At 40.8% G+C, this 25534-nt stretch overlaps 1 protein-coding gene across 1 annotated transcript in view; it reads right to left on the bottom strand.

Moving 5' to 3' along the window:
• TNPO1 (transportin 1) overlaps positions 1 to 25534 on the bottom strand; it is an 88784-nt gene that overhangs the window by 26720 nt on the left and 36530 nt on the right. The window contains exons 7-13 of the mRNA XM_014520517.2: positions 25027 to 25149; positions 17652 to 17770; positions 16436 to 16496; positions 15266 to 15434; positions 9365 to 9517; positions 6955 to 7180; positions 3068 to 3239 (exon numbers count right to left, since the gene is read on the bottom strand). Of these exons, the coding sequence (XP_014376003.1) occupies positions 3068 to 3239; positions 6955 to 7180; positions 9365 to 9517; positions 15266 to 15434; positions 16436 to 16496; positions 17652 to 17770; positions 25027 to 25149 (1023 nt within the window). The remainder of the gene's footprint in view (positions 1 to 3067; positions 3240 to 6954; positions 7181 to 9364; positions 9518 to 15265; positions 15435 to 16435; positions 16497 to 17651; positions 17771 to 25026; positions 25150 to 25534) is intronic.

The following is a 25534-nucleotide window of genomic DNA, read 5'->3' as shown; positions in this document are numbered from 1 at the left end:
AAAGAGTGGACAAATATATGTTTTAAAAAATATAAAGTAAAAGCTTAAAATGGCTTTTTTCCCTCTCCCTTAATTCCTGGCTTCTAAATTTTTTTTTCATAAAAAAAATTAAAAAAAAAAAAATCACATTCTGTTTGATCAAACCATTTTGTTTTGGATACTGCTTTTTCTGGACATCAATTTTAAAAAAAAAGGTCAGCTTCAATTACAATGCTTTGTGTTATAGGAAGAGATGTAGGCTTGGAACTACAAGTCCACAAGCTGCAGTCTCAATTTATCCACTAGTGTGACTAGTGTTAATTCTGTGTACCTGACCATTCCTAACAATGATCCAAATTTAGACTCTTGCCCTATAAAAGTAAAAATCTTATCCCATTAATAATATTGACTCTTAGGCTATACACAGATGTCACGTTTGAGATGGTCAGTAATTGATCCAAATCAACAACTGAAACAAAAAAGTAACAGAATAGCTCTTAACATGCATAGCCCATCCAAACTGCATCAGTTCCTCATCTGACAAGTTTGTCCCTGGAATGAATGGCAATTAACTCAAATAAGCCAGTTTAAGCTTAAATTTGGAGGCCTGATTTGGGGGGGAAAAGGTGTTGTACACTAGAAAATAAAACATACGTCTCAGAGACTACCACAGATAGATAAAATTGCTTTTATCTAGAATAGGATGCTTCTGATAAAATGACTGTAACTACAGTTACAGAGATGTCTGTAATTTAGCCTCCACACTCCAAAAATCCAGTGAGATTACTCTACCCACTCAACCACCTAATGTCTATCGTGCGATACAAGTACCGGAAGGGTGTATCCAGTAAGGCTCTGGAGGATGCTATGTAAAAGTCATCCACATGTGAGGCAATACTCTTTCAAGTGCTATTTGAAAAACATGAAAGACCCAAGCTGTGCTAATAAGTTAGTTTTTGGTTTGCTTGCTGAACTAAAATGAAAGAAAAATTTTTCTGGATGAACCAAAAACAAAAACATTGTTTTTATTGTTAGTCTGGAAAAGCAAAAAGGAGGGAAAAAAAAGTTTTGGACGCAAGAAAAAGGTTTTATTTCATAGCACTGTAACGGAACTGCCCCTGAAGGCCCCAGCACCATTGTACTAGGCACTGTATAAAACAAATTCAGGCCAAACAAAACAGGGTTATATTTTGTTCCCCCCCCCATGTTTTAATGCTTTCTTATAATTTTGATAATTCACAAAAATGAAAGTGTCACTAGAACGGGGAGCAAAAGACTGAACAATCCCCTCCTCATTTTTACCAGAACCACGTTGATGCCAAATTTTCAGTTTCAAGTAGCCCAAAACCACATTTTTCAGTGACTAAATCTTCAGAAAATGTTTTACCTGGCTCTAACAATAGTTCTACACGCAAGGTCACTTCCACTAGTGAGAAGCATGCCATATTATGATAAAGTTTGAAGGAAATAAAAAAGAAAGCACTGTAGCCAGAACACAAAAGATAACCTTTTTAGAAGACGTAGCCGGATGGCAAGTAGGTTGAAGCAGGATAGTTTAATAAACTGAGTTAAGCACCGGCAGTCTCAACCTATACAGTGCAGTTAAATGGTTGTATGGACCTTGAAAAGGTGAACATAAAGACCCCTGTTCAATATGGTGCACTAAGAAAATCGTGCTTTAGAGAAAAGGTTTTACAGTCCAATTCTGCACATGAATCTGAACAAACAGTTTTAGATTTGGGCATGATAGCTATTAAAACAAAAAACCCCAAAAAGAACACCCCCCCCACTGTAACTTTCTACTAAAGGAAGTCAGCTAGAGGCCCACTCTGGTATTTTAAGAAAAAAAAAAGTACATAAACTGAATTAAACATATATTTGCTATCAAAATCAGTGGAATAAGATCCACTATTTCCTCTCCCCTACCAATTGCTCTATCTCAGTTTAAAAGTTGTGTGGAGAGACTATTCCAAGGATTTTAAAAAAATTCCAACAGGACAAATTTAATATTTTAGTAATCACTAAGCACTAATACAGTGGCAGTGGTTGCTCATCCTGTAAGACTCCATAGATGAGGTTCCTTATTTCTTAGATGGCAAATACTAGTATACTGGTTAATCTAAAAACACAGCCTCTGGAAGTATAAGGAAGGTCTATCCATTTCATTCAATGTACATTTTAAAATAGAAAATAATTTAGAGGTGTACCGATAAAGATGTTTTGGGCCGATACCAATGGCTAATTATTAACCAGCTGTATCAGCCAATACCGATTAGGGAGTAGGGCTGGATCAGGTGCTGCACAGCCAGGGTTCGGTGTGGGACAAAGCCGGTGGCTCATATGGGGGGGCGCGGGGAGGGCAGTTCTCAGCGCTGCGCACAGCTCAAGCATGGGGGGCACGTGTTCCTTGGATCTGTGCGCAGGCAGGCTGCTACTGCACGCTTGGGGCTGGAGATTATGCCTGGCTCTTCCCTCTCAGCAGAGGGTGAAGAGGGGGCTAAAACCACCCCAAAATTTGCCGTAACTCCTCTCCCACTGCTGCCACCCACCCTGAGCGCAGTCTCTAGGAAGAACCTGGCACAGACTCCGGCTCCAGCCCACAGCAGCAACCTGCTCTCACCCCACACACATATCCAGGGGACACATGCCGCCCATGAATCTCCTGAGGGCGCGAGCAGCGGCAAGAGTCACCCACCCCCGCAGACAAGCCACTAGCTCTGTCCTGCGCCCCGCCCCACCCCAGCTATGCAGTGCTTGCCCCTGTCCCACTCCCTCCCTCACCCCAGGGGCCTCGATCTGCTCCCCTCCGACCCAAATGTGCCTCCCCCTTCCCCACCGACTTACCAGCCAAACACTGCTCTTTAAGGTGCCAGGCTGCACTCCTGGCCACACGAATGCTGAAGCCATGTGCATGCACGTGGCATTTATCAGCAGCATTGGCCACATCAACCAAAAAAAGCCAATTGCTGATAATGTCAATTTCCGTTTTATCAGTGCTGATACAATATGGACCAAGTACTGGTGCACCTCTAAAAAAAAAAATTAGCATTTCTTAAATGTTTTACAAGATGTTATACATGATACTCACTGGTTTGTTTAGATGATGTCCTACAGAATCTGCTAAAGTTCCAATGGCATCGTAAAGAATAAGAAGATTCTTATGCTGGTATTTACTAAACGCGAAGACCAGAGTGTCAAGTATGTAAGCAAGGTAAGGAACAAGTTCTGTACAAGCCTCCTCTTCTAGAGTAGCAAAGGCACTAGGAATGAAACAAGGTAGTGAGTCTAAGGGAAAAAAATAATACCATTTCCACTTAAATGCCATTTGCCCCTCAAATTCTTGAAGTGTTTTTAGGGCAGCACTGATAGACAGCTAGGTCTACTTCAGTTCAAAGTAAGTGAATCCAATTCTAGGGTTCTGATGAACATAATTCAGAAATATTTTTGAAGGCTATATATGTACAGAAAAACCAAAGAACTATTATAAAAAAAACTATGAGTTAATTAAAGAAAACAGGAACTTTATGTCAAAAGATATACAGTTCATATTAACAATTGCTTCTTGCATACCACTGTAATGAAACTGTCCATAAAGGTCCCAGAACCATTGTACTACGCACTGTATAAAACATACAAGACAGTCCCTGCCCTCAAGAGCTTACTATTAAAATTTAAGACAGGAGACAGATGGATAAAAACAAAGATATGGAGAGCAGAACAAGCAAAAGTCAGTCAGTGGAAGTAAGGGCCTTTTCACGTTCCAGTCTTAAATCAAAATATGAGCTGTTTACATAAAACTGCACACAATGGGGCTTCAATTCCCAAAATGCGGTCCTGAAGCATGAACATGCCATGCCATAGGCACATTTAGGGGAAGAGAAAAACTGATCAGAGAGCACAAAGACTGTATTGGTCTGGTTTCTATGAAGAAAAATATTAATCTGTCCCAGAAAAGTTGACTCCCATACAAGAAAGTGACCATGCCCCTCTTATTTTCCACTACCAGTTGCAAAAGTGCCATTTTTCACAAAGCAATGGAACTGTGGACACTGTATGTGGCTTGTAACAATGTTACCTGGTACCCAGATTTTCCACCTGAGGCATAAAAAGCCAGCAGGAGATAAGTGTACTGGTACAATTGCTCTTCAAGTTGGGGTACCCAAGAAGGATTCTCACTGGCAAAAACAGAAGTTTTAGGTCTGGGGTTATGCAGAAGTTACACAGAGATGAGAACAGACAGTATTATAACAATTGTAGCTGCTCCAGACCTTGGAAAACCCAACTACTGACTGAAGTACAATATATTTTTGGCAGACCTTCACTACACTTTTATGCAATTTGTAAGGACAGCAAATAAGATGTCTTGATTCACCATAGTTTCATGTTCTCTCAAAAATGTAACCTTATTTTTTTTCAAAGGATGTTTGATTTCTAAAGACTGCAGGAACTACAACATTTTCATATACTTTGTAGACAAAACTTCAAAAAAAATTACTAGTTGTTGTGGCGCAGGATCCACATAAACATCAAACATAGGATTTTTTATTCTAGATCAGCAGTTCCCAAACTTTATCCAGTTCTAATTAAATGTATTAGGGATAACTGTGCAATTCCATATGCAGTTATCAGTGGTTGCATGCTATGATTAACAGATGTTGGGCTTTACTGGGCCTCAGCTGTTCTACAAAAACCGGTCCTGAGGTCACTATTGCCCCACAGGGCACTAAACTAGAGCAGGTCTAAATTGTCCTGATTTTGCTCTCACTGACAGTGGGTCGAAAGAGACATGTGATCGCTTACTAAGGGGTACCTGAGCCATAGTAAGTCCCCACTCCCTGCTAACTGCAGGAAGCACAAGTTGCTTATACTTGTAATTATCCTAGTAACTGAAAGGTGCAAGAATGCAAATTTAGCAATTTTGCTGAGGGGAATAACCAAAAGACACAGACAGTTACTACAGAGTTAGCTAATATGTATTAGATCTCTACCCCCTACAAATTAACAGCACAGGATCTGTGCTTTCAGCATCAGGCAGAGACTTCCCAGAACACTGGTAACCTTTCGTGTGCCTGCAATTAACAGGGAGTTCCAACTTTACCATAACCACACCTTGGCTGTTTCAAGTATCTGTATCTGCTCCTACTGCTCCATAAAAGAAAGCCATGCCAAGGTAGCTTACCCCTGAACAAAACAGGCCTGACTGGTCTTAGTTTGGCTTTCACTCATGGTGATGCAAGGCAGGCACAGGGACAATTGCCACAAAGCAGCTGAGACTCAGTAAGTCTCCACTCCTGTAAATTAAGGCCCCAAGGCTTCTAACTTTAATAGCGAAGGATGACTTTTTAGAGCAGCCTTAATTGTCCCTGCATCCACAATTACATCTCAATTATAGCTAAAGCCAAAGAACGAAGCTGAGCTAAATTGAAGTAGTTCAGCTTTTACATCATGGGTAATTGCAAGCACAGGAATAGCTTGTGTGCCTACAATAAACAGGGAACTGATACTTATCACACCTCAGGTATTCTGCAGTAACTGGTCATGCCATCTGCTCCAACTTACAGTAAGCTGAGGCAAGTTAGCCTAGTTCCATTCAGGGGAAGCTACCCAAATGTACTTTTTCCTCTGATGTAATTACAAGCACAGAGATGATTACCACAGAGCAGGTGAGGTTCAGTAAGGCTTTACTCCCCCTTTAACTGCAGATATAAAGGGTAATTGTGTGTTTAAGGGAACAGGATAATTCCTTGGTTTCATGACCCAGCTCCTAACTGCTGGGACCTGCTCTTCAAAGCTATCACTGGAACACTGTCAATTTGTTCTTTCCCTTCCATCGCATCTACCAGTAGCCATGGTCCTCAACAACTGCAGCCTGTACCACAGCTTAACTAAATGAACATTTTGTCATGGCCTATCTGGTCTAATTTGATTGCTCCTCTGGATGACACAATAGATTTGAAAACTTATGTCAGCATTCCTACATCAGCAAGTTCTTGCTTATTTTGAAAGGGTTGTACAACTATCACTAAAGGGAAAAATGGATTTTTGACTTAACAGGAAAGTAGATTGGCTGGACACAATTAACAGTGAAGTTTTGGAGGAGGTTTTTAAACATAAAAAGAAAAATGTTTAAATTCAAAACATGTTTAATGAACACGTTGCTAATAAGCTGCATATCTATTTTATTTATTCAGGTAGCAAGCTCTTTCAGTCAAGGACATGTCTGTTTCAGATGTGCGTAGAGTCTAGCAGAATGGGACTCTACCCCTGACTCTGTGTTCCATGCATTAGTCAAATAGAGTAGCTTTAAAAAAAAAAAATCATTAATCTAAGAAAGCCCCACACGGTTATTATTTTATGAACAGAAGCTCTAGCAGTTTTCTGCATATATTTCCTGCATAAGCTTACAATGAGCCATTTATTAATGCTATTAGGTAACAAAAAAAAGAAAAAGGTTATGTTTTATATTCATTTTTTAAAGGTAATAAGTTAAACATTTTTTAACATGTGTTACATTTTTGTACAGCCTCCCATGATCTACTTTCACAGGTCCTGCAAGAGTTATGGCCCACAAGTTTTGGGAAATTCCAAAGTATATAATGAATTTGTATAATTCAGTTACAGAATTAGCTGTCCACTTCCACTGGCATATACATGAATGCAAAAAGACTGACATCCAGTGAAAAGATTAGCTTCCATTTTAAGATAACATCATAATTATCATTAAATACTGAAAATGCCACATAGAGACAATATACCTTTTAGTGCAATAAATTTCTTTAATTCACTAAAGAAATTCCACTTAAGAAATCAAACTAGAAAATATAGGAAAAAACAGACTGTAAAAAAATCACCAAAGGGGGCTCATGAATACCCCAAAGTAAGAAAGTTTTAATACATGAACGTCACACAACAGTTTTTTGGTCTTAGAATAGCTAGTACTATGGACAATACCTTTTTGTTTGGGGTTTGACTTACCTGCAGGCAGCTTCTTGTACTCTCTTGTTGCTATCCAGGATACGCTTTAGCAACTCAGTCATTAATGGCTTCAAGTATGTGTCTGGGGGTTGACTAACTACCCAGTGTGCATAGCGGCTAAGAGTCCAGCATGTAATGGAGCGCACAAGAGCCTTTTTATCAGAGAGGCACTGAATAAGGTGAGGGATTAGTTCAGGAAGATATGGAATCATACCCTGCATGCAGCCTATAAAGACAAAATATTGAAACAGAGCCATGCTATTAGTAAGGCTTTCATAGTAACTTGTTTCACATTTCAGATGGCTGCTTAGCCTAACCAATATAAAAAAAAAATGTAAGATTAAAAAATATATATTTCACTCATTATGCTTCTGAAAATTCTCACCTTTTGTATATCAAGCTGTTGTTTTTTTCCTTAACAAAATAGTCTAAGAGTCTCATCGTGGCTACCTTTGCTTGCAAAAGAAAACAGACTTGATGGAGAAGGGAATCTAAGAATAGACTGTGGCTCCCCAACAGTTTCTCATACCACAGACTTCTTAAGTGAGGGGGGAGAAAGAATACATGTTGAAAGGAGACAGTTCAAAATGTTATCTTCCTTACTTTCCTTTTCTTGTCATAGTTTTTTTTCAGTTATGATTGCTGAAGATTACTGATTTTTTCTGAATTCTAAAATCAGAGCATAATTCATAGACTATACCAGGAGTTGGCAACATTTTTGAGCAAAGTGCCCAAAACACCTGCAACCTCAACTTGTAAGATGTTGGCATGCCAGGGGTAGACAGCGGGGCAGCTCAGAGGGGCCCAATCCTACTTGTGGCAGCATAGTCCTGGCCCTTTCCCCACTGTTCTGTGCCAAGCAAAATGCCTGTGTGCGCCATGCTCTGGCACCTGTGCTGGGGGGTGCCTACCCCAAGACTATACATTTGACTTCATATTAAAGTCTGCACAGACTTCCACATAACCTAGTGCTAATTGCATCAGATTTGTATACTTATCCATGTTACTCCAGGATAAGGACAGATACGCAAGTATTCAGGGGAAGCAGATGCTATTATAGCACCTGACCACAAAATGGTATTAGAATAGTAATAACATCGCTAGCATTTAGAAAGTGGCGAACTCCAGATGGAAGTAGATAAAGAAAGAAACCTAAATGGTGCAACTTATATGGGTGGAATTTTACCCATTATTCTTTAAGGGAAATTCACTTTCAGATTGTGTTAAATTACACCAGTTTAGGGGGTCTACATAAACCGCTCGCTATTTTAAAAAAACAAAAAAAACAAAAAAAAAAATGTTTCATCTATCCACACATTTAGATTGATCCTAATATCCAGGACTGGTGTACATTAAACCCTAGAGACCAGTGCCAAGAGTTAGTCTGGAGCAAGGAAAGGTAAAAAAAAATAAAAAATGTCCATTTAGACATCTCATAAAATGCTGGTGTTGGAAATATGATGCATCACCACACTTTGAAATTAAACTCTGAAAGAGGGCTACAGTTCTCTATTAAAAACAATGGAAATGAATGTGGGTGGGGAATAAAAGAAAGCTAACAATTTAACTGGTTAATTTTTAAGATTAAACAGTCAGTTATAGATTTGCCATCTCCTAATTTCTTAGTTTTTGACTGTACCTTCAATGATATTTTTTTTTACATTAACATTATTGAATCACCTAGACTCTAGAAGTCCAATGCATAAGACTTGCTAGAACTATAACAACTTGGCAAGCTGGTCACCTTTGCCAATCCTCAGAGCAGAGGAGTCAAGTGCAGAAAGTTCTCAGTCATAACCAAACTGAAATGTCATGCAAGAACTAAAATATGTATATTGCAGGTGTTATCTGAAACCTAAAACTAAGCTACTACCAAACTTTGTACTGTGAAAAATTATTGTACTTTGTGATTCATTTAAAATTTAAACTAACTTTTCACACCCTCTTGACTATGTAGAATGTTCCATGAAAAACAGTTAATTGTATTAAAACTCCACTTTACTTAACTGGATCTTAATCTACTTGGTAAAATAAAGAATAAAGGGATTAAAGAAAAAACAAACAAACAACACACCAAGGAAAACTATTCTCAAGTCAAGAACATGTATTTGAAACATCAAGCCTAAATAACTGTGGCAGAAAACTTACAGATCTAATTATACAGCTTAGAAAATAATAGTAAATATTGCACACTGACACCAATACTGGTTAAACTTCTCATGCACAATAGGCATAAGATTTCCTTAAAAAGATGATAATTAATAGAGTAGCAGAACCCATTTAACATTAGCCACTCAAATGGCCTTAATTTTTATTTCAAGGAATTTCAGCCAATACCCCATGTATATTTCAAGAAATTTACCAGAGAAGCAAGAATTTTACTGTAACTTGAATGTAAAAGTTGTTTTACCTTCAGCAATTGCTCCTAGAACCAGGATACCAGATTCTTTGACCACCCATTCTGGATGGAAGAGCAATTCTTTCAGAAGGGGCAAAATATGTGGCAGAAGTTCATCACGGAATACATTGGCAAGGACATCAAGTGCAGCAGCAGAACACTTCCCTGAAGAAAAGTAATATACCCAATTTGAACATATTCTATTTTACAACCAGTTATTAGGATCATGTTATAATTTTCCTTTTCCAGCTCTTACTAAAATGTCAATACACTGAGCGAACAGTGCAGCAATAATTCCATTTCACTGTAGTGCATAAATATCTATTTTACCTTAGGGCCACAATTAGGGGTGAGCAGTGACACTGTACTTTGGTCAGGTCTCCCTTCAAAAAGAAATAAAGGACCGCACAGCAGAGACTTTAGACATTTGTGGTAAAGGTATGCAGAAGAAAAAAAAAAGGCATTTCATCTTGCACAATAATTACCATTAAGTGATCAAAATGGAACAATGCTAACAGAGTGGGAAGCACTGAACCGTTCGCAAGAAAAATTAAGTAGTGAAACACTCCACTTGAGCCCTCTTATGAAACAGCTTTATGCTTTTATGAAATAGAAAATTCTCGTAGAAATTGTTCTTCTTTGGATGGATGGAAAAAGAAAAGCACTTCAAACCACAACAAGCCTATAAGCACTGGCATGTTCCTGAAACCTGTTCAAATATGAAATCAAATCACTGACAATCCTTTTCAAAGCATTAGCTATAACACTGCATAATCTTGAACTGCTTACCAAGTAACTAACAAAGGAAGGTATTAATAACTTATACTTTCAGTTTTGGAATACACAATGACTTAATGAGTAACGGTTGCTGTGTATACAACAAGGTAAACTATTCCACTTAGAGAAGCCAGCGAAAGGAATAATCCTGGTAAACTGTTTAAATAGTAGTGTGTTAAAGTTCAAATCTTAACTCAAATGCTCACTACCAGTATCTGAAGCAGATTTCTTCAAAATCCAAGAAACCCCCTCCCTCCTCCCCTGGGCACCACATTTCTATTAAGTTTAAACAACATATAAACCTTGCAAGAACAAAGTCAGTCATGAGTGCTGGGATGCTTGTGAAGCAGGCTAAACTGAAACATTGAGCAAGATCAAGTTCTTAAAAAGTAAACAGCCTTGAAGTGCTAGAGAAGCAATGTCAGAAGTCCAGCACAACTTGACTAAATTCCTGCTGCAAACCTGTATGCTGTAATATTTTCAATTCTAATGCACATGTTTGTCTGTAGGCCTTCTAGATTCAAGAAGAATCTGCTACTAGGCTATACAGTTCCCACAACAATAGAGCTGCATGAACAGAGATCCTTTCCTACTCCAGAATGTAAAGGCATTTGGCTGTCCTATTCCAAGATATTTCCACTTAATAAACATACTCTTACACTGTAAGTCAGTAAGAATTACTCTGATAAAGATAACTGCTTTTCCCTGTCAGATGAATAACCAATGCAAAGACCTATGTAAACAACAGCAATCCTTTTAGGACTGTGCTTCAAAGGTCCAGGGGATAATCCTATATCCTTTTCAAGACTGAGGCAATAAATTGCACCTCTGAGCCAACTGTCTGAATGGTTGATACAACGGAGGAAAGTTTAAATGAACTAAGTGCCAAGTATGAAGCACTTGTATCTTTTAAAGCCACGGCAAAATGACTGAGGAAAGTAATTTGCCAAATTCCAAGGCTTGTTACTTTATACAGGCCTGTAGGTGGGGGTTGCAATCTTGAAAAAATTTTCCACACAAAATGCTTGGCTCATGAAACTCATTTCCCCTGGGGCTCTGTGTACAGATGATAACGTTTTAAAAAACAATAAGACAATTTCTTTTTAAAGACTTCATGAGGAGTAGAAGAGAGTTTACCCACTTCCAGTATCTTACACAGCTGCTACAACTCCCAAGATTGCTACTGCACAAGAAGAAATTTCAAATTCTAATATTATAAAAGCCTAAGTCTGTCTGTCTGACTTTATTCATGCACTGATTGGCTGTCTCAGCAGCCAGAGTGCCCTATGCAGACAGGGGAGCATTGCCATGACAGTGGGGCCCAAGGAAAGGGGAGAGGAATGGCTCTGGCCGCAGTCAAAAGTAGCAGGGAGGGGGAAGGAGGAGGAATGGCCATGGCCCCAACCTGAAGCGAAGGTGGGGGGGGGAAGAAGAGACGGGACACGGGACGGGACTACATGACAGCCCAGGCTCCAGCCCTGGCTTGAAGACGCAGGGGGGAAGTGGGGAGTGGCCCTGGCCCCAAGCAGCCGGAGGGTGGGGGGAGGGCGGCCGCCCCAAGGGGCGCCCGCCCCAAGGCAGGGCAGGGACGGGACAGGACACAGGCCTCTGTCCCTCCCCCCCGCCCATCATTCTTGATGAGCAATTGGCTACTTCCTGCGTAAGACTCCAACAAACGTCTTTGCACCAAACCCATGGTTGTGACAGCAGTCCGTTAATGGATTCCAAGATGCCTTTGCTGTTTGAAAGCTTTCCCATTTTAACCATTAAATGATTATACACTTTGGGGAACACTCACTATGCAATCCTTACCTTCACAAGAGTGCACCTTAAATATAATTCATTTGGATATGGGCAGTGGCACTTGCATGCTCTCCCAAAAAAAAAAAAAAAAGCCAAACCCACTTTGAAATCCAAAGACCACCAAAAAAAATTTGCAAGTGAAATCTTAGTCCATATGGGGTTCTATTATAAAATGGAACTCCAACTGTTATTTTTTTTAAACGTACTTTGTTGCATATAACACCCCCCCAAATATAACATGCACTCCAAATATAACACCCCCCATTTCTGGAAGGCCCCAAGAAGGAAAAAGGAGGTTTTACCTTGGAGTGTGGGTAAAAATCTGAGGACCAGGGTTGGAAGGAGGGAAAGCAGCAGCAGCAGCAATTGGTATGAATCCCAGAGCTATGACAATGCTACCGCTGCTCAACCCGCTACCCCAGCACCAAATTTCCAGAACCTTGGGAAACCCTTTACCTCACATATAGGCACCCCAATTTCCTGGGTAGTTTGGGGGAAAAGGTGTCATAGTGCTTAGGGTTGGAAGGGACCTAAACGGACCATCAGGTCCAACCCCCTGCCCCGGGCAGGAACGGGTGCTGGGGTCATATAACCCCAGCCAAATATCTGTCCAGCCTCCTCCTGAAGACCCCCAAGGTAGGAGAGTACCACCTCACTTGGGAGCCCATTCCAGAGCCTGGCAGCCCTAACTATAAAGTAATGTCTCCTGATGTCCAGCCTGAACCTTCTCTCTAACAATCTGTGGCCATTATTCCTAGTAACTCCAGGTGGTGCCTGGGGAAACAGAGGTTCCCCCAATTCCCACTGGTCCCCCCTGGCGAGTTTGTAAATGGCCTCCAGATCCCCTCTCAGCCTTCTCTTGTGGAGGCTGAATAGGTTCAGGCCCTTTAGTCTCTCTTCATAGGGCCTGCTCCGCTGCCCCTTGACCATGGGTGTGGGCCCCCCTCTGGACCCTCTCAATGCTAGCCACATCCCTCTTGAAGTGCAGCGCCCAGAACTGGATGCAGTACTCCAACTGTGGCCTGACCAATGCCACATAGAAGGGAAGGATCACCTCCCTGGACCTGCTTGTGATGCATCTGTAGGTGCACGACAAGGTACATTTAGCCTTACTGACCGCTTTCTTGCGTTGACGGCTCATGTTCATCCTGGAGTCAACAATGACTCCAAGATCCCTTTCTGCCACTGTGTTGACAAGAAGGGTGTTTCCCAGTCTATAGGTGTGTTGCAGGTTCCTTCTTCCTAGATGCAGCACCTTGCACTTGTCTGCGCTGAATTCCATCCTATTCTCATCCACCCACCTCTGTAATTTGTCTAGATCTAAGGTAAGATTTTATATGTAAGAAAATTCAGTAAGTTATATAAAAATCAGTTTTAGTTTAGACCACTAAGATGGGGTAATGAGCAAACCCAAGACCTACCTTTTGGATATTTCAACAAAGCAACTTCCAAACTATTTGTAAACTAGTGTTAAATTTTTTGACTTGCAAGCTCTTAGAGCTTGCAAGCTCTGATGACAGAAGCAGTAATATTACAATTGGTTTACATCACATGGTTTACCTAGGAATTTCTTCTGTTTCTAACTCTAAACTAAACAAAATCCAACCTTTCTTAGTTAATTCAAATGAAGCAAGATTAGACAAAGAGGAATCATTATTAGGTAACTACAAGTGAAAAAAGGAAATCTGGGAGTAATACAAGAAGTCCTCAAGTTTCCTTTTAAGCACACTATGTAGCTCAGCCATAATTTGTGGTATTAGAGACTTTCTAGAAATTTTACTTGTTTTTTATTTAAGGAAAAACACAAAGAAGTAAAGTCAAAATCTGTCATTAATCTGAGCTGAAAGAGAGAGAGGTAGGTCCTGTATACCATATCTAGTGAGTTTAGTTTATAGTAGAGGTACACCGATACATAAGTCCCATATCATATCCGCACCAATAAATGGAAAATGGACATTATCAGCAATCGGCTTTTTTAGGCCGATATGGCAAATAATGTCACCAATAAATGCTGCGTGCATATGCACAGCCACAGCACAGTACGCAGGTGGTCAGAAGCACAGCCCAGCAGCACGGAGAGCAGTGTCCAGCTGGTAAGTCCATTGTGGGGGAAGGAAGGGGCATGGGAAGGGCAGACAGAGGCTCCCCTGGTGAGGGGGGAAAATGGAGCTGGAGCTGCCCAGTCAGGCTGGGGCAGGGCACAGAACTGAGCCGTGAGTGGTTCGTTTGAGGGGCATACCTCCCACAACTGCATGCACCCTGGGAGGTTCAGGGGGAGGTGTGTGCACCCCTGAATCTGTGTGCAGGGGGAGGGCAGGCTGCTGCTGTGGGCTGGGGCCAGTGGCAGCCCCAGGCTCTTCCTGGAATGGGGGCTGGTCCAGGCTGCACTCGAGGCAGGAAACAGCAACAGTGGGAGGGGGGTTGCAGAGGGGCTGCAGTCACCCCAAAATTTGTCGTAGCCCCCCTCCCCAACCCCTCCTCCCAGCGTTGCCTGGCTCAACCCTCCCTCTAGGAAGAGCCTGGCACCGCCCCCAGCCCCAGCCTGCCTGTGCCCACCATGGCCCCGTGCACAGACTAGGGGGGGCACACCCCCCATGGCGCTCCCAGGGTATGTGCACAACAGCTGGAACTGCCCCCTGCAGATGAGCTGCAGCTCCATCCTGAGTCTCAGCCTGCCTGTACAGTGCCTGCCCCAGCCCCACTCTCTCCCATGCTGCGGGGCCTCTATCTGCCCCGCCCCCACCCCTTCCCTCCCCACTCCCCTCACAACAGACTTACCAGCCGGACACTCCTCTCCACACTGCCAGGCAACATATAGGCAATCAGATCAGTATCAGCTGATATGGCTCGTTAAAAATTAGCCATCAGTAATGGCCCAAAAAATCTCTAATCAGTGCAGCCCTAGTTTATAGTTAATTAGCTTGTAATTACAAAGTTTAGCTATACCACAGATTTTTTTAAGCACCAGAAAGACCACCATACAATTAATGGATTCTTTAATGGCTCCATGGAGAGCAGTGTCCAGCTGGTAAGTCCATTGTGGGGGAAGGAAGGGGCATGGGGAGGGGCAGACCAAGGCTCCCCTGGTGACTTGGGGGGAACAGGGCTGGAGCTGCCCAGCCAGGCTGGGGCAGGGCACAGAACTGAGCCGCGAGTGGTTCGTTTGACGGGTGCACCATACAATAAATGGATTCAGGAACATGAATAGAGCTATTGGAAATGTAATTTCTCAGCATTCCTTATCGCTGCACTCAAACACTGAGCCCAAAGGAAAGGGATTTCTGAGTTGCAAGAAGTTGTTATACAATCACCTCATACAGTACTTTAACTTACTTAAATTCCAGTCAGAAATAGTATCATCATCATCAAGCTCATCATCATCATCGTCGTCTTCCTCAATACCATCTTCTTCATGCTGCTGGGCCACTGTTCGTGAACGATGAAAACGTGGTCTTATGTCCTGTTCACTATCTGGAATAGCTTCATCTTCTTCAACATCCCCCTACCATTTAAACAATACATTTAGTTAATTTGCAAGCACATTTAGTGTTTCAGATTCAACCAATGCAACCATATTTCTTACATTTTAAATATAAAATAGTGGATAATAGATTTGTGAAAGCTGGAATTAATTTAAGGATCGTTGCCAAATCAAGATGACCAAAAAAACTACAGGCAGTCCTCGGACTTACGACATAACGGTTCCTGAAAATTGAGTCTTAAGTTGAAACATTGTTTCCTATGGGAAAAACAGTTCCGAGTTGCAATGTTATAAATGGAGATTGGTTCCTGAACCAAGGCCCAGTACTCTATTTTCACCAAAATTAACCCAGAATTTTGTACTCAATCAATTATAGATAAATAATATATTAGTGCATTTATATTGTAAATAGCCATCATTGATTTGGAAGGATGTCTTTGAGGTGACTTTGCTGGACTTTTTGAAGGACTCTTGGTTGAACTTTTTGAAGGGTTCTTGGCTGGAGTCTTCTCAGGAGTCTTGGCTGCAGGTTTTTCTGGAGTCTTGGACACTTACTTTAAGAAAGCAGCCAAGGCAGTTTGGACAGATGTTCTCCAGAGACATAGGCGATGCAGCGAACTTGTTCACTGGTGTGGCGTTGCATCAGATCAAGGGTTGTAAAGTCAAAACTGACGTCAGAAAGTTGAAACAGGGTGTCAATTTACAAATGTTGCTACTGCGAAATGCTGTAACTCGGAACGTTGTAAGTCAAGGACTGCCTGTACTACTAATTTCTATACTCTGGCCATGATTCTTCCAGAAACGGAATAAAAGAACTAGGTAAGAATTCACATGGGAGCAATATTTTTAATTGTTCAGAAACATGAAAGTAATTCTATTCTTTGGCAGAAATATTAATGAGTGCAGTCTCCTTAACAGATTCTTGATAGCAGAAATGGTTTCTATAACGTGGAATGTTTCCTAGGACACTAATGTAGAGGTAACTAATCAAAAAAATGCATTAAGTTGAAAAACTTGCTCACCTTCAGCAGAATAATATCTATTTCTGAGTACTTCATACCATTTACTAACACAGGTATTAACCTACAAAGAAAATTTTAATTTTGTTAAAACAAATGCATAAATCAGCCAAATATATAATGTTCAACACAGCCAAATTTCTGTTTTCTCAGACTACTTTCATTATGCAGTAATAATGACTTTCAAACCTGGTTCCAAAAACTAGACTTCTAAATACAAGCAACCTCATTTTTAAAGTTGCTAAGCACCTAAACCTCCCAGCTTAAAAAGTCGATTTTTAAGTTACAAAAATTTAACTTCACTCAGCTTAATCATGGTTTGGCTTCCCTCAGTCTAAAATTGTATTTGAATCATATTACACATTCTTAAGAGCTTCTGAATACTGCCAGGTTTCCCTGAACATGAATTCAGCTTCCTTTGACATGGTGTACAAATTGTTATATCTAATCATGACAGTCAAAGTCTAACCTTATAGTGCAACAGTATCACCACATTAAGTTTCAGTACTGCCCACATACAAAAAAGGAGAAATGATGTAAAGAAAGCCCATCATTAAATGAAATAATAAATATTGGCATCTTTTTTCAACTTGAAGATAAATGTAGTTGGCTTAACTTCATGGATGCAAGTTAAAACAGGTTTCTATTAACGCCTTTTGTTGATTGATATTGTATATATATTAATCATCTTGGTTATATTTTAAATCACACTGACTGAAAAGAGTGTTGGGGATTTGTTAAATTTCTTGAAAACTTTTACTGTTGTAACTGATGAGGGGAGGGAATTTTCTAAGTTTTTGTTATGGATTTTCAAAAGCCAGTACTAACAAGGGCTGCATAAAACAAATTATTTCTCGCAATAGCACATTTAAATAAAAGTAGCAAATTGCCAAAAAACCATGTTTTTGATTTATGGTTATAAAATCAGAGGGAAGGTGGGAGAAAAAAAAAATAGTATCCTGTAAACATATCTAAATTAAAAGCGTATAGATATAAATTGATAGAGGATCTCTCTGTCTCGCTCTTCAAGCAGGAGAAAGATGCCAATGTTTAGTTCTAAAACTAAGCAAAAAATCCAACTCCTCCCTCCCCAGGATTTAAAACACTTGGTAAGTTATTTTAGGAAACAGGCTTAAAGGCACACAAACACAAGATAATTCAGCTTATAGTTCTTAGCTTGTCAGGTTTTTTTTCTACATTTGTTTGAAAGTAAACTTACTTAGTAAGATGGCGACACAGTACATCTTTACAAATTGGTTGCTCAGCCAAGGTCAGCCAAAACTCACAAGCCTCCAAAGCCACATTTTCATCTTGGTCCTGGGTCCTCTGAAGCATATACTATGTAATATTGAAAGAAACCATTTTATTAGTTTCAGACTTCTTCACATCGAAGTGAACCTATCAAAACTACAAGTGTTAGTAATTTAACTCTGCAGCTTGCAATTACGGTTAGTCAGGTTAAAAGTGGTATAATATAATAGCTGCAATGAATTATTTTTCTGACTAGTCTCTGGCAAAGATCTTTGTTCTGCTTAACACTATGTGACTTAGATACTATGGGATTCAGTGATTAAGCTTGTTAGTCATCTTTTAGATCTCTATAAATTCCTTGCTTTTACATACAATGGAAAATCCCTTTTCTTCCCATTTTTATTACATACTGCTAAAAGTAGCTCCACATTACTTTTTCAAATATATAAATACAAGAATGTTTTAATACCTAAAAAACATAGTTCCTTTCATAATCTTAATTTCAGCAAGGATATGTAGCAAAACAAAAACAAAAAAAGCAGAGAGACAGTGACTATCAGGGCAAAGCAAGTATTACTGCTAGCAAGAGCAAAAACTCAACGACCATGTAAACAGCTAAACATCCTTAAAAAGCTCCCATTATAGTTTCAAATCAAACCCCAACTTTATGCATGTTAGTTATATCATGCATGTGTCGCCTCCAGTGCTTAACTACCAATTTCATTCAAACTTCCTTCAACTACAGCTCCCTCCCCGCTCCTTTCATTATAACCCTTACACCTTAAAAACAACTATGCAAAGCACCATGCCCCAAATAAGAGACACCTTGGGGTTTTTTTAAAGAAATGGAAGAAAAAAAACATTCCTTGAAAATACTGCTACAAATGGTATTTTGCCAGGGAAAAACCCAGGCTGCAGCAGCAACAGCAAAGAGAGCAAAACACTGGCTTTTCTGTTAACTAGGAGCTGCACGACACTGCAGGTGCTACTGGCTGATCCAAACTGCCTGACCCTCTTCTCTTCTGGAGCTGAACTGAGCCACAGGCAGCCAGTACCGGGTCAGTCGAGGGCCTGATGCTAACCAGCAGCACATGCTCAGTCAGTTGTGGACTCACCCAGCTGATTCAGCCAGAGCCTCTGCTTCTGTCCCAGCACCATGATCTCAGCTTCACTTCAGAAATATAGCAAAGCTGAGCCAGCAACAACTTCTGCAGCTCAAGCCTCGGCTGGTGGGAATAGGCTCCTATTGCCCCAAAAGAGCAGCTAAGGAGCCCCACACGTTCACTATACTACCCACTGTGCAGTGCTGCATTACTTTCTGGATTATAGTTAAGGCCTGGTTTAAATTGCAAGTTCGCATTTCTTGTGAAAATCACGAAATTAAGTGATTTTCTCACACACACACACACACTGATCTGCACCAACAAGTGGCCATCTCATAGCATTTCACTGTAACAAGCTGGCTGGGGAAAGCATTCCCCAGCCAGCAGCAAATGCCTAGCAGCCCAGGGGAGAGTGGAAGGGGTCGCAAAAGGGACAGGGGAAGGAGAGAGCTTGGGGATGAGTAGAATAGGGGCTGTTGGCTCCTCTGGCCAGGAAGACTGGGGTGCAGGGGGTTGCAGGGTGCTTAGGGGCTGCCTTAGCAGACAGTTCTGACACCAGCACAGACAGAGGAGCTGTTTGCTCCTCTAGGCAGAACTGGGGTGCCGGGGGTTGGGAGAAAACACGGGCAGAGGAGCAAACAGCGCCTCCCCTATCCATCCCCAAGCTCTCACCTCTCCCTGTCCCTTTTGTGAGCCCTTCCCCCTTCCCCAGGCCTCTAAGCTTTTGCTGCTGACTGGGGGATGCTTTCCCCAGTCTGCAGCAGCCACAGGAGTAAAGATCCCCCCCATCTGAGCACAAAAATGGCAGCCCCACCACAATCAGGCCACGGTATTAGTGAGCTGGAACCACAATTTAAACCAGGCCCTAATTAAATAGTTCGGGGCCTACTGAATTCACAGTGGAAGTGTGCTCCATGGCCACTCCTTTAATCTTGCAGGTTCCCCCGTGCACTCCCTGCCAACTAGCAGAGGGACCCCACCACACATTCCTGATCATTTTTGCCTCATGGACAGTCAGCAACAAGCAACAGGGCCACTTGGGGCCCCCTCAGTCAATGAGCAATGGTGGGGGGTAGGGAGGGACCGGAGAGGTGCACTGGGGAACCTGCAGGATTAAAGGAGCTGCCACGCAGCCCACTCCCGTTGTGATTTTGGTAGGTCCCCAATTATAGTGTATGCCCTCTGAACTGTTCCATGATAGCCTGGGGACCCACAAGCAGATTCCAACTTGCAGTTTAGGAAACTAGGAATATTAGCCTGCCAGCTATAAAGCCTACAGATCATTACAAAAGCAGAGACCTGAAGAGTGAATTAGCCGAGAGAGTACAAAAGTATTTCATTCTAAAAACACTTTAAAAATGTGATAGGTTCTCGGGAGGTAATTTCAATTATGTGCTACAGCTATAAATGGGCGTGTTGTGTAGGGGAATGGGAAATTATCTTATGGGAAACAAAGATTACAGCAGAATTTGGGGGTCTTTCCCATGCTTTGGGCTTCTGCACATTCTACAGTGCAAGACCAAATCACCACTATCTGCAGTCTAAGAAAAAAGGTTTGCAATAAAGTTCAGAACAAGTGTTTCCAAAGCAGAGACACTACAATTATTAATACTTTAGCAAAAGGGATCAGATGTTCACAAATCCCACAGCCTTTACATCCAGATTTAAGTCCAATATCTATGTCGTAGGCTTCCATCACCAGTAAGCTACCCTTTGCAAATCATCTCTCTACCCCCCATTTAGCAAAAAGTGACATTTTTTCCTTTGAGAAGTGCTCACTGTTTGATAAGGATGCTCTACGTGAATAAGACTAAGTAGAATCTGTTAGAACCATTCATCTTCCGAGGACCAGCATCTTCCTTGAGCTAAAACAAATTATCTTTCTCTGGCATTTACTCCTAATTCATTTACTGATAGTACATAATATTCTTCTCAGCTTTCATTTTGTTATACTGAAACAATCACACTCTTCTAATATCCTCTCATAATAGGATCTTCATTCTCCAATTATCCTAGTAGCTCTTCTTCCAGTCTGGAGTTGGAACATTCGCTTGCTTTTGAACAAAGGTGACCATTATCTTATACAGGATTTCAGATGAAGTCTCACCAGTACCTTGGACACAGGCATTAATACTTCTCTACCTCTGCTGAAAGTACAATCCATCCCAACCCATCCTAGGATCATATTCATTTTTTCTTCACCGGCATCATACTGCTAGCTCATAGCCATTATCTGCCAACCTAATACACCACAATCCTTTTCTCGCTTGTTATCAACCGATTGACTCCCAGACTAAATTTTGCTTTTGTTATTAGTTCTTCAGTATATGACCTTCCATTTGGTGCTAGTGGATTTCATTCTATGTCTATTAGTCCAAGTTTCAAGGCCATCCAGTACTTCCTGTATGATATTCCAAGCCTTCATGATATTCTTATACCTCCCAAATTTGTGTCATCCATAAGTTCCACTGTATATTTCCATTTTTTTGCACATATCATTTATGAAAACAATGTGATTAGTCCCCAAACTGATCCTTAAGAAACTTCACTAGTAACATGGCACTTCTTCCAAACCTAACTGTTGCAAGTCTCCCCTTCAGCCAATTCCTTAAAATTTCTCTACTGATCCTCATTTTTTCAGCTTCACTAAGTTTTCCATGTGGTGCCATGCCAAATGCTTTCCTGAAGGCAAGATAGTGGAGATGTACCACATTTAAAAAAACTGCCCAGGTTAGTCTGGCATGATCTGCCCACTCCAACCTTTGGTGAATTCATGTTGTATGTTATCCAGTTTTTCATTTACTTCCATATTGTCATTTCCAGTATTTATCTTAACTTTACCTAAATATTACTGAAAACCAAAAAAAAGGTCGTCATATAGTTCTGGGGCCACACTTAAGACTAATGTTAAAACCTCTAGACCAGTGGTTCTCTACCTTTTTAGACTCAAGGTACCCCTCAGAAAATGCCAGCTCAGTTTTTACTTTGTTTTTCTGTAGTCCAAAAAAAGTGTAGATTTTCTGTTGCAAAGAACTCAGAAATCTATTAATTGTGATCTTTCTATTAGAAATCTCTGGTTTTATCTTGTGAATCACATTTGCAAACCTACAGTGTGACAACCCACAGCACCCTTAAAAGAATCTTAAGGCACCCCAGGATGCCATAGTACCTTGGTTTAAAAAAGAAAAAAATATCACTGCTCTACACTACCCTCACTACATGAGCAGCCCCACTTCATCCACTGTTCTTTGTTTATGAAATAAAAGAAATAAAATAAAAGAACCATTTATTTGTTTTAATATCTTTTGAAAGGTCTATGGGCCACTCCGTGCTGACACCATTCTCTTTGCTCCATGACACCATGAATTTAAGAAGCACCAGCTTTTAATTTAGGCAGCATATTGTGTTATCTGTCAAGATTTGCACTACAGAGTTCTGCAGAATAAGCACGGATGACATACAGACTAGTCTACTGATCCTCAGTTTCAGTTCATTCAAGTTTTGTTTCAATACCAAGCACCTTGAATCTGAATATGGTTTTACATGACTGCTTCAGGAACAAGCTGGGGCAACTGTAAAAAGGAGAGGACCAAAAAAAGGCACTAGGGGTGCACTGATATACTGGTTACCTATCAGATCAGTACCAATAAAAGGGAAATTTACATTATCAGTTATTGGCTTTTTTTTGGCTGCCGTAGCTGATAATGTTCTCTGATAATTATGCCTTCTGGCCAGGGCTCCCAGACACCTGGGTTTCCTTCAGCCCATAGGGCCAGCGCCCCCAGATGCCTGGGTTCCCTCCCATAAGCTGGAGTGGCCCTGGATACACTCCTATCCCCTCACTGGCAGGCCAGACTGGGCTGAAACAGGGCAGCTGCCAGTGTCCCAGGCGCTGGTATGGCATGGACTGTGGGTTGGGGCCAGGCACTGTAAAAAGGTGCTGAATGCTGCAGTTGTGACTGAAGCAGGGAGCCACAGCAGGTGGAGCTGAGCTGCCTAGCCCAGCCCAATGTGACTTAACCTAAAGTGCAACTCAACCTGCAGTTAATATCAGTTATTGAATTGGTATCAACCAATATGGTTGGTTAATAAATCGGCTATTGGTCTCCACCAGGAAAATCTTTATCGGTGCACCCCTAAGTGGTACACTCCTTTCTTCATATATACTGGATCTAAACACCAAGCACATTTTTACAGGATTTGAGACAAGGGCTGTGACCCACTTTATCATGCATCTGCCACAGATGCTGTAGGTAGTCTGGCAGGACACGCGACATATACGCCCTTGACCTCAGTCACAGACATACCTATTGTTATTAGTTTCAAATATAAACTGTTTACTATTTATTGTAGAGAAAAGAACCTGTTCTCTGGAAGATAAAAGCTTTACTCCACATCAGGAAAAACTTATGAATTGCGCCATCTGTGAAGATACAGGAGGCAGTTTTTTGGAGTTCCTAAGAATGTTTGCATTAGTGCTCAGAGCATTCTCTTCTAGTATTCAATGTAGACACAGAGGTGTTGGCATCAGTGTCAAAATAAACTCTGGGGATGGCTTTAGTAATAGTGACGTCTCTTTCCTTTACATTATCCTCACCGTAGCAATTTCACACATCAAGTACTTATCTCACAGGTACTGTATTTTCCCCCATAAGCAGGATTCTGAATGTGTGTCCCCCCTGTACAATAAGAACTTTATGGACTAATCCCAGAAGGTGGAGTCCTAGGAAAAGAATAATCATATTGAGCTTCTGTTGGAATGTGCAATACCCCCAGACAGAAGACGCTTAATCTATTAGCATCTGACAGCCTGTAAACCCCACAGGTTCCAAATTTGCCATTTGAGAAAACCTATAGAAGGCAGCTTGACCAAAGAAATTTAGACCACAAGGATGTTACCTGATTTTCAGTTTCAACTCCCATGAACATTAATAGTTCTGAATATTTGTAAAAGATTTTGAAAAAAAGTTAGCCTGAAGTAACAGGCTGGAAACTTGCCATGTTCTCTCTCACTCCATCCTGTATACCACTGTATGGGGATATGAAGAGGCATAGTGTGCATGTATGGCCCTATGCATCACAATAGAATCTATAATGACAACTCAAAGGAGCATTTACACTTAGGACATTCACTAACTCCTGCATCAAGTTCTGGTGTCTCCTTGGAGGCATGACGGTGCACATGACTTTGTTTCAAGATTTAAAAAAATTCAGAATTATCACTGCAGTTCTAGAGAAAGAATAGTATTTCTACCAAGAGCAAAATATCATATAGGATGTGCCCAGTGGTGAAAAAAATATGAACACTTATTTTCTGTGCATTTAATGGCACCAAAGCACTCACTACTATAAGATACACAGGTATTGCATGAGAGGAAAAGTATTTAAGATTTTAATCAACAGAACCGCCATAATACCACATAGTCTTCCACCTTTAACTTATGAATGCTACTACCTTCTATTTGTTACCACCCTTATGCTAGAGGTGCAACTACTTGTCTAATGTCTGTACCAATTTAATTTGTCACTCTCAACTAGAGTACATATTTTACCACTGCACCTTTCAAGGAGCAACATTACAAGTTCTCTCAGAACTCTTCCCTTCCCTTCCCGCAGGGATTTTTGTACTACTCTTCCTTTATATTTTCTAAACAGTCAAAGTAACTACCATATGCAGAAGTAAGTTTCAGGCTGTAACCAATGAAAATGCCTCCGTTTCAAAATGGAACATGCCATACAAGTATTATCTCTATTAAAATGAAAAATGTGTTTTTAACAGCCAGAACAAGAGAGAGAAACTTATTTCTGAATCATTTAGTGTTCAGCTGGGACAAGATTTAGCCCCAGAAGTTAAGGGATAGATTTCTTCTGGTATGCTGCTGTACCAATAGCCATTACTTTGTCAAAATGTTCATAAATACCTATATAGGGCATTCATTTTTCAAGCTCATATAACATCTTCTGCCATCTGTATACAAATATTATCTATTTGGCTATTTACTGAGCTTACAACTTTATTTCAGAATGAATAAGAGGTCAGTAATATATGTTTATTTGAACTAGTCATCACATCTGCAAATAACCTAGGAAACAGAATGGTAGTTTCAGCTGCCAAAAACAACCTATCTTTCAAGAAAACCAAACTAGCATTATTTTGGCATTCATCAGCCACTTGTCCATTTGTTAAAATTTCTCTATGCCAAGAGACTTGTGCATGCAATTTAGGAAGATGAGAATTACCTCAACTATACTAATCATATGAGGAAGAAGACGATCCATTCGAACTTCCAGCAACATCACAAGAGCCCGACAGACATTTTTCCGTACTTCAGGCTCCTCGTCGCCAGCCAACGCAAAGAGATTCTGTTAAGAGAAATTAAAATGTTTCTAATCACAATATTGTACATAAGGAAGTTCTTATAATTCAAATTACAACAGATAGCAAGGAAAGCTATTATACCAATATATGCTTGCACACGCTCAGAATGCAATGGCATGCACCAAAAGACATTTATACACCCCAGTGGCTGTCTACATGAAATGCTGACTGCACAGTTGTTACTGCGTAGTCACTTAATACCTGGATACCCAAGTACTAAATGACTGCGCAGTAACTGGCATTACTGTGCAGTAGCATCAACGCAAGGCTTTGTGGTGACGCCAACTGTGCAATAGCTCATTACTACCGTGCAACAGCGTTGTGTCATGGTTTGTGCCTTGCAATGCTACTGCGCAGTAGGGTTGTGCA

This window comes from Alligator sinensis, unplaced genomic scaffold (genome assembly GCF_000455745.1).
Source record: "Alligator sinensis unplaced genomic scaffold, ASM45574v1 scaffold274_1, whole genome shotgun sequence".
Taxonomy (NCBI): Eukaryota; Metazoa; Chordata; order Crocodylia; family Alligatoridae; genus Alligator; species Alligator sinensis.
Note: the sequence above shows the minus strand (reverse complement) of the source record. Positions and strands in the feature narration are given on the sequence as shown.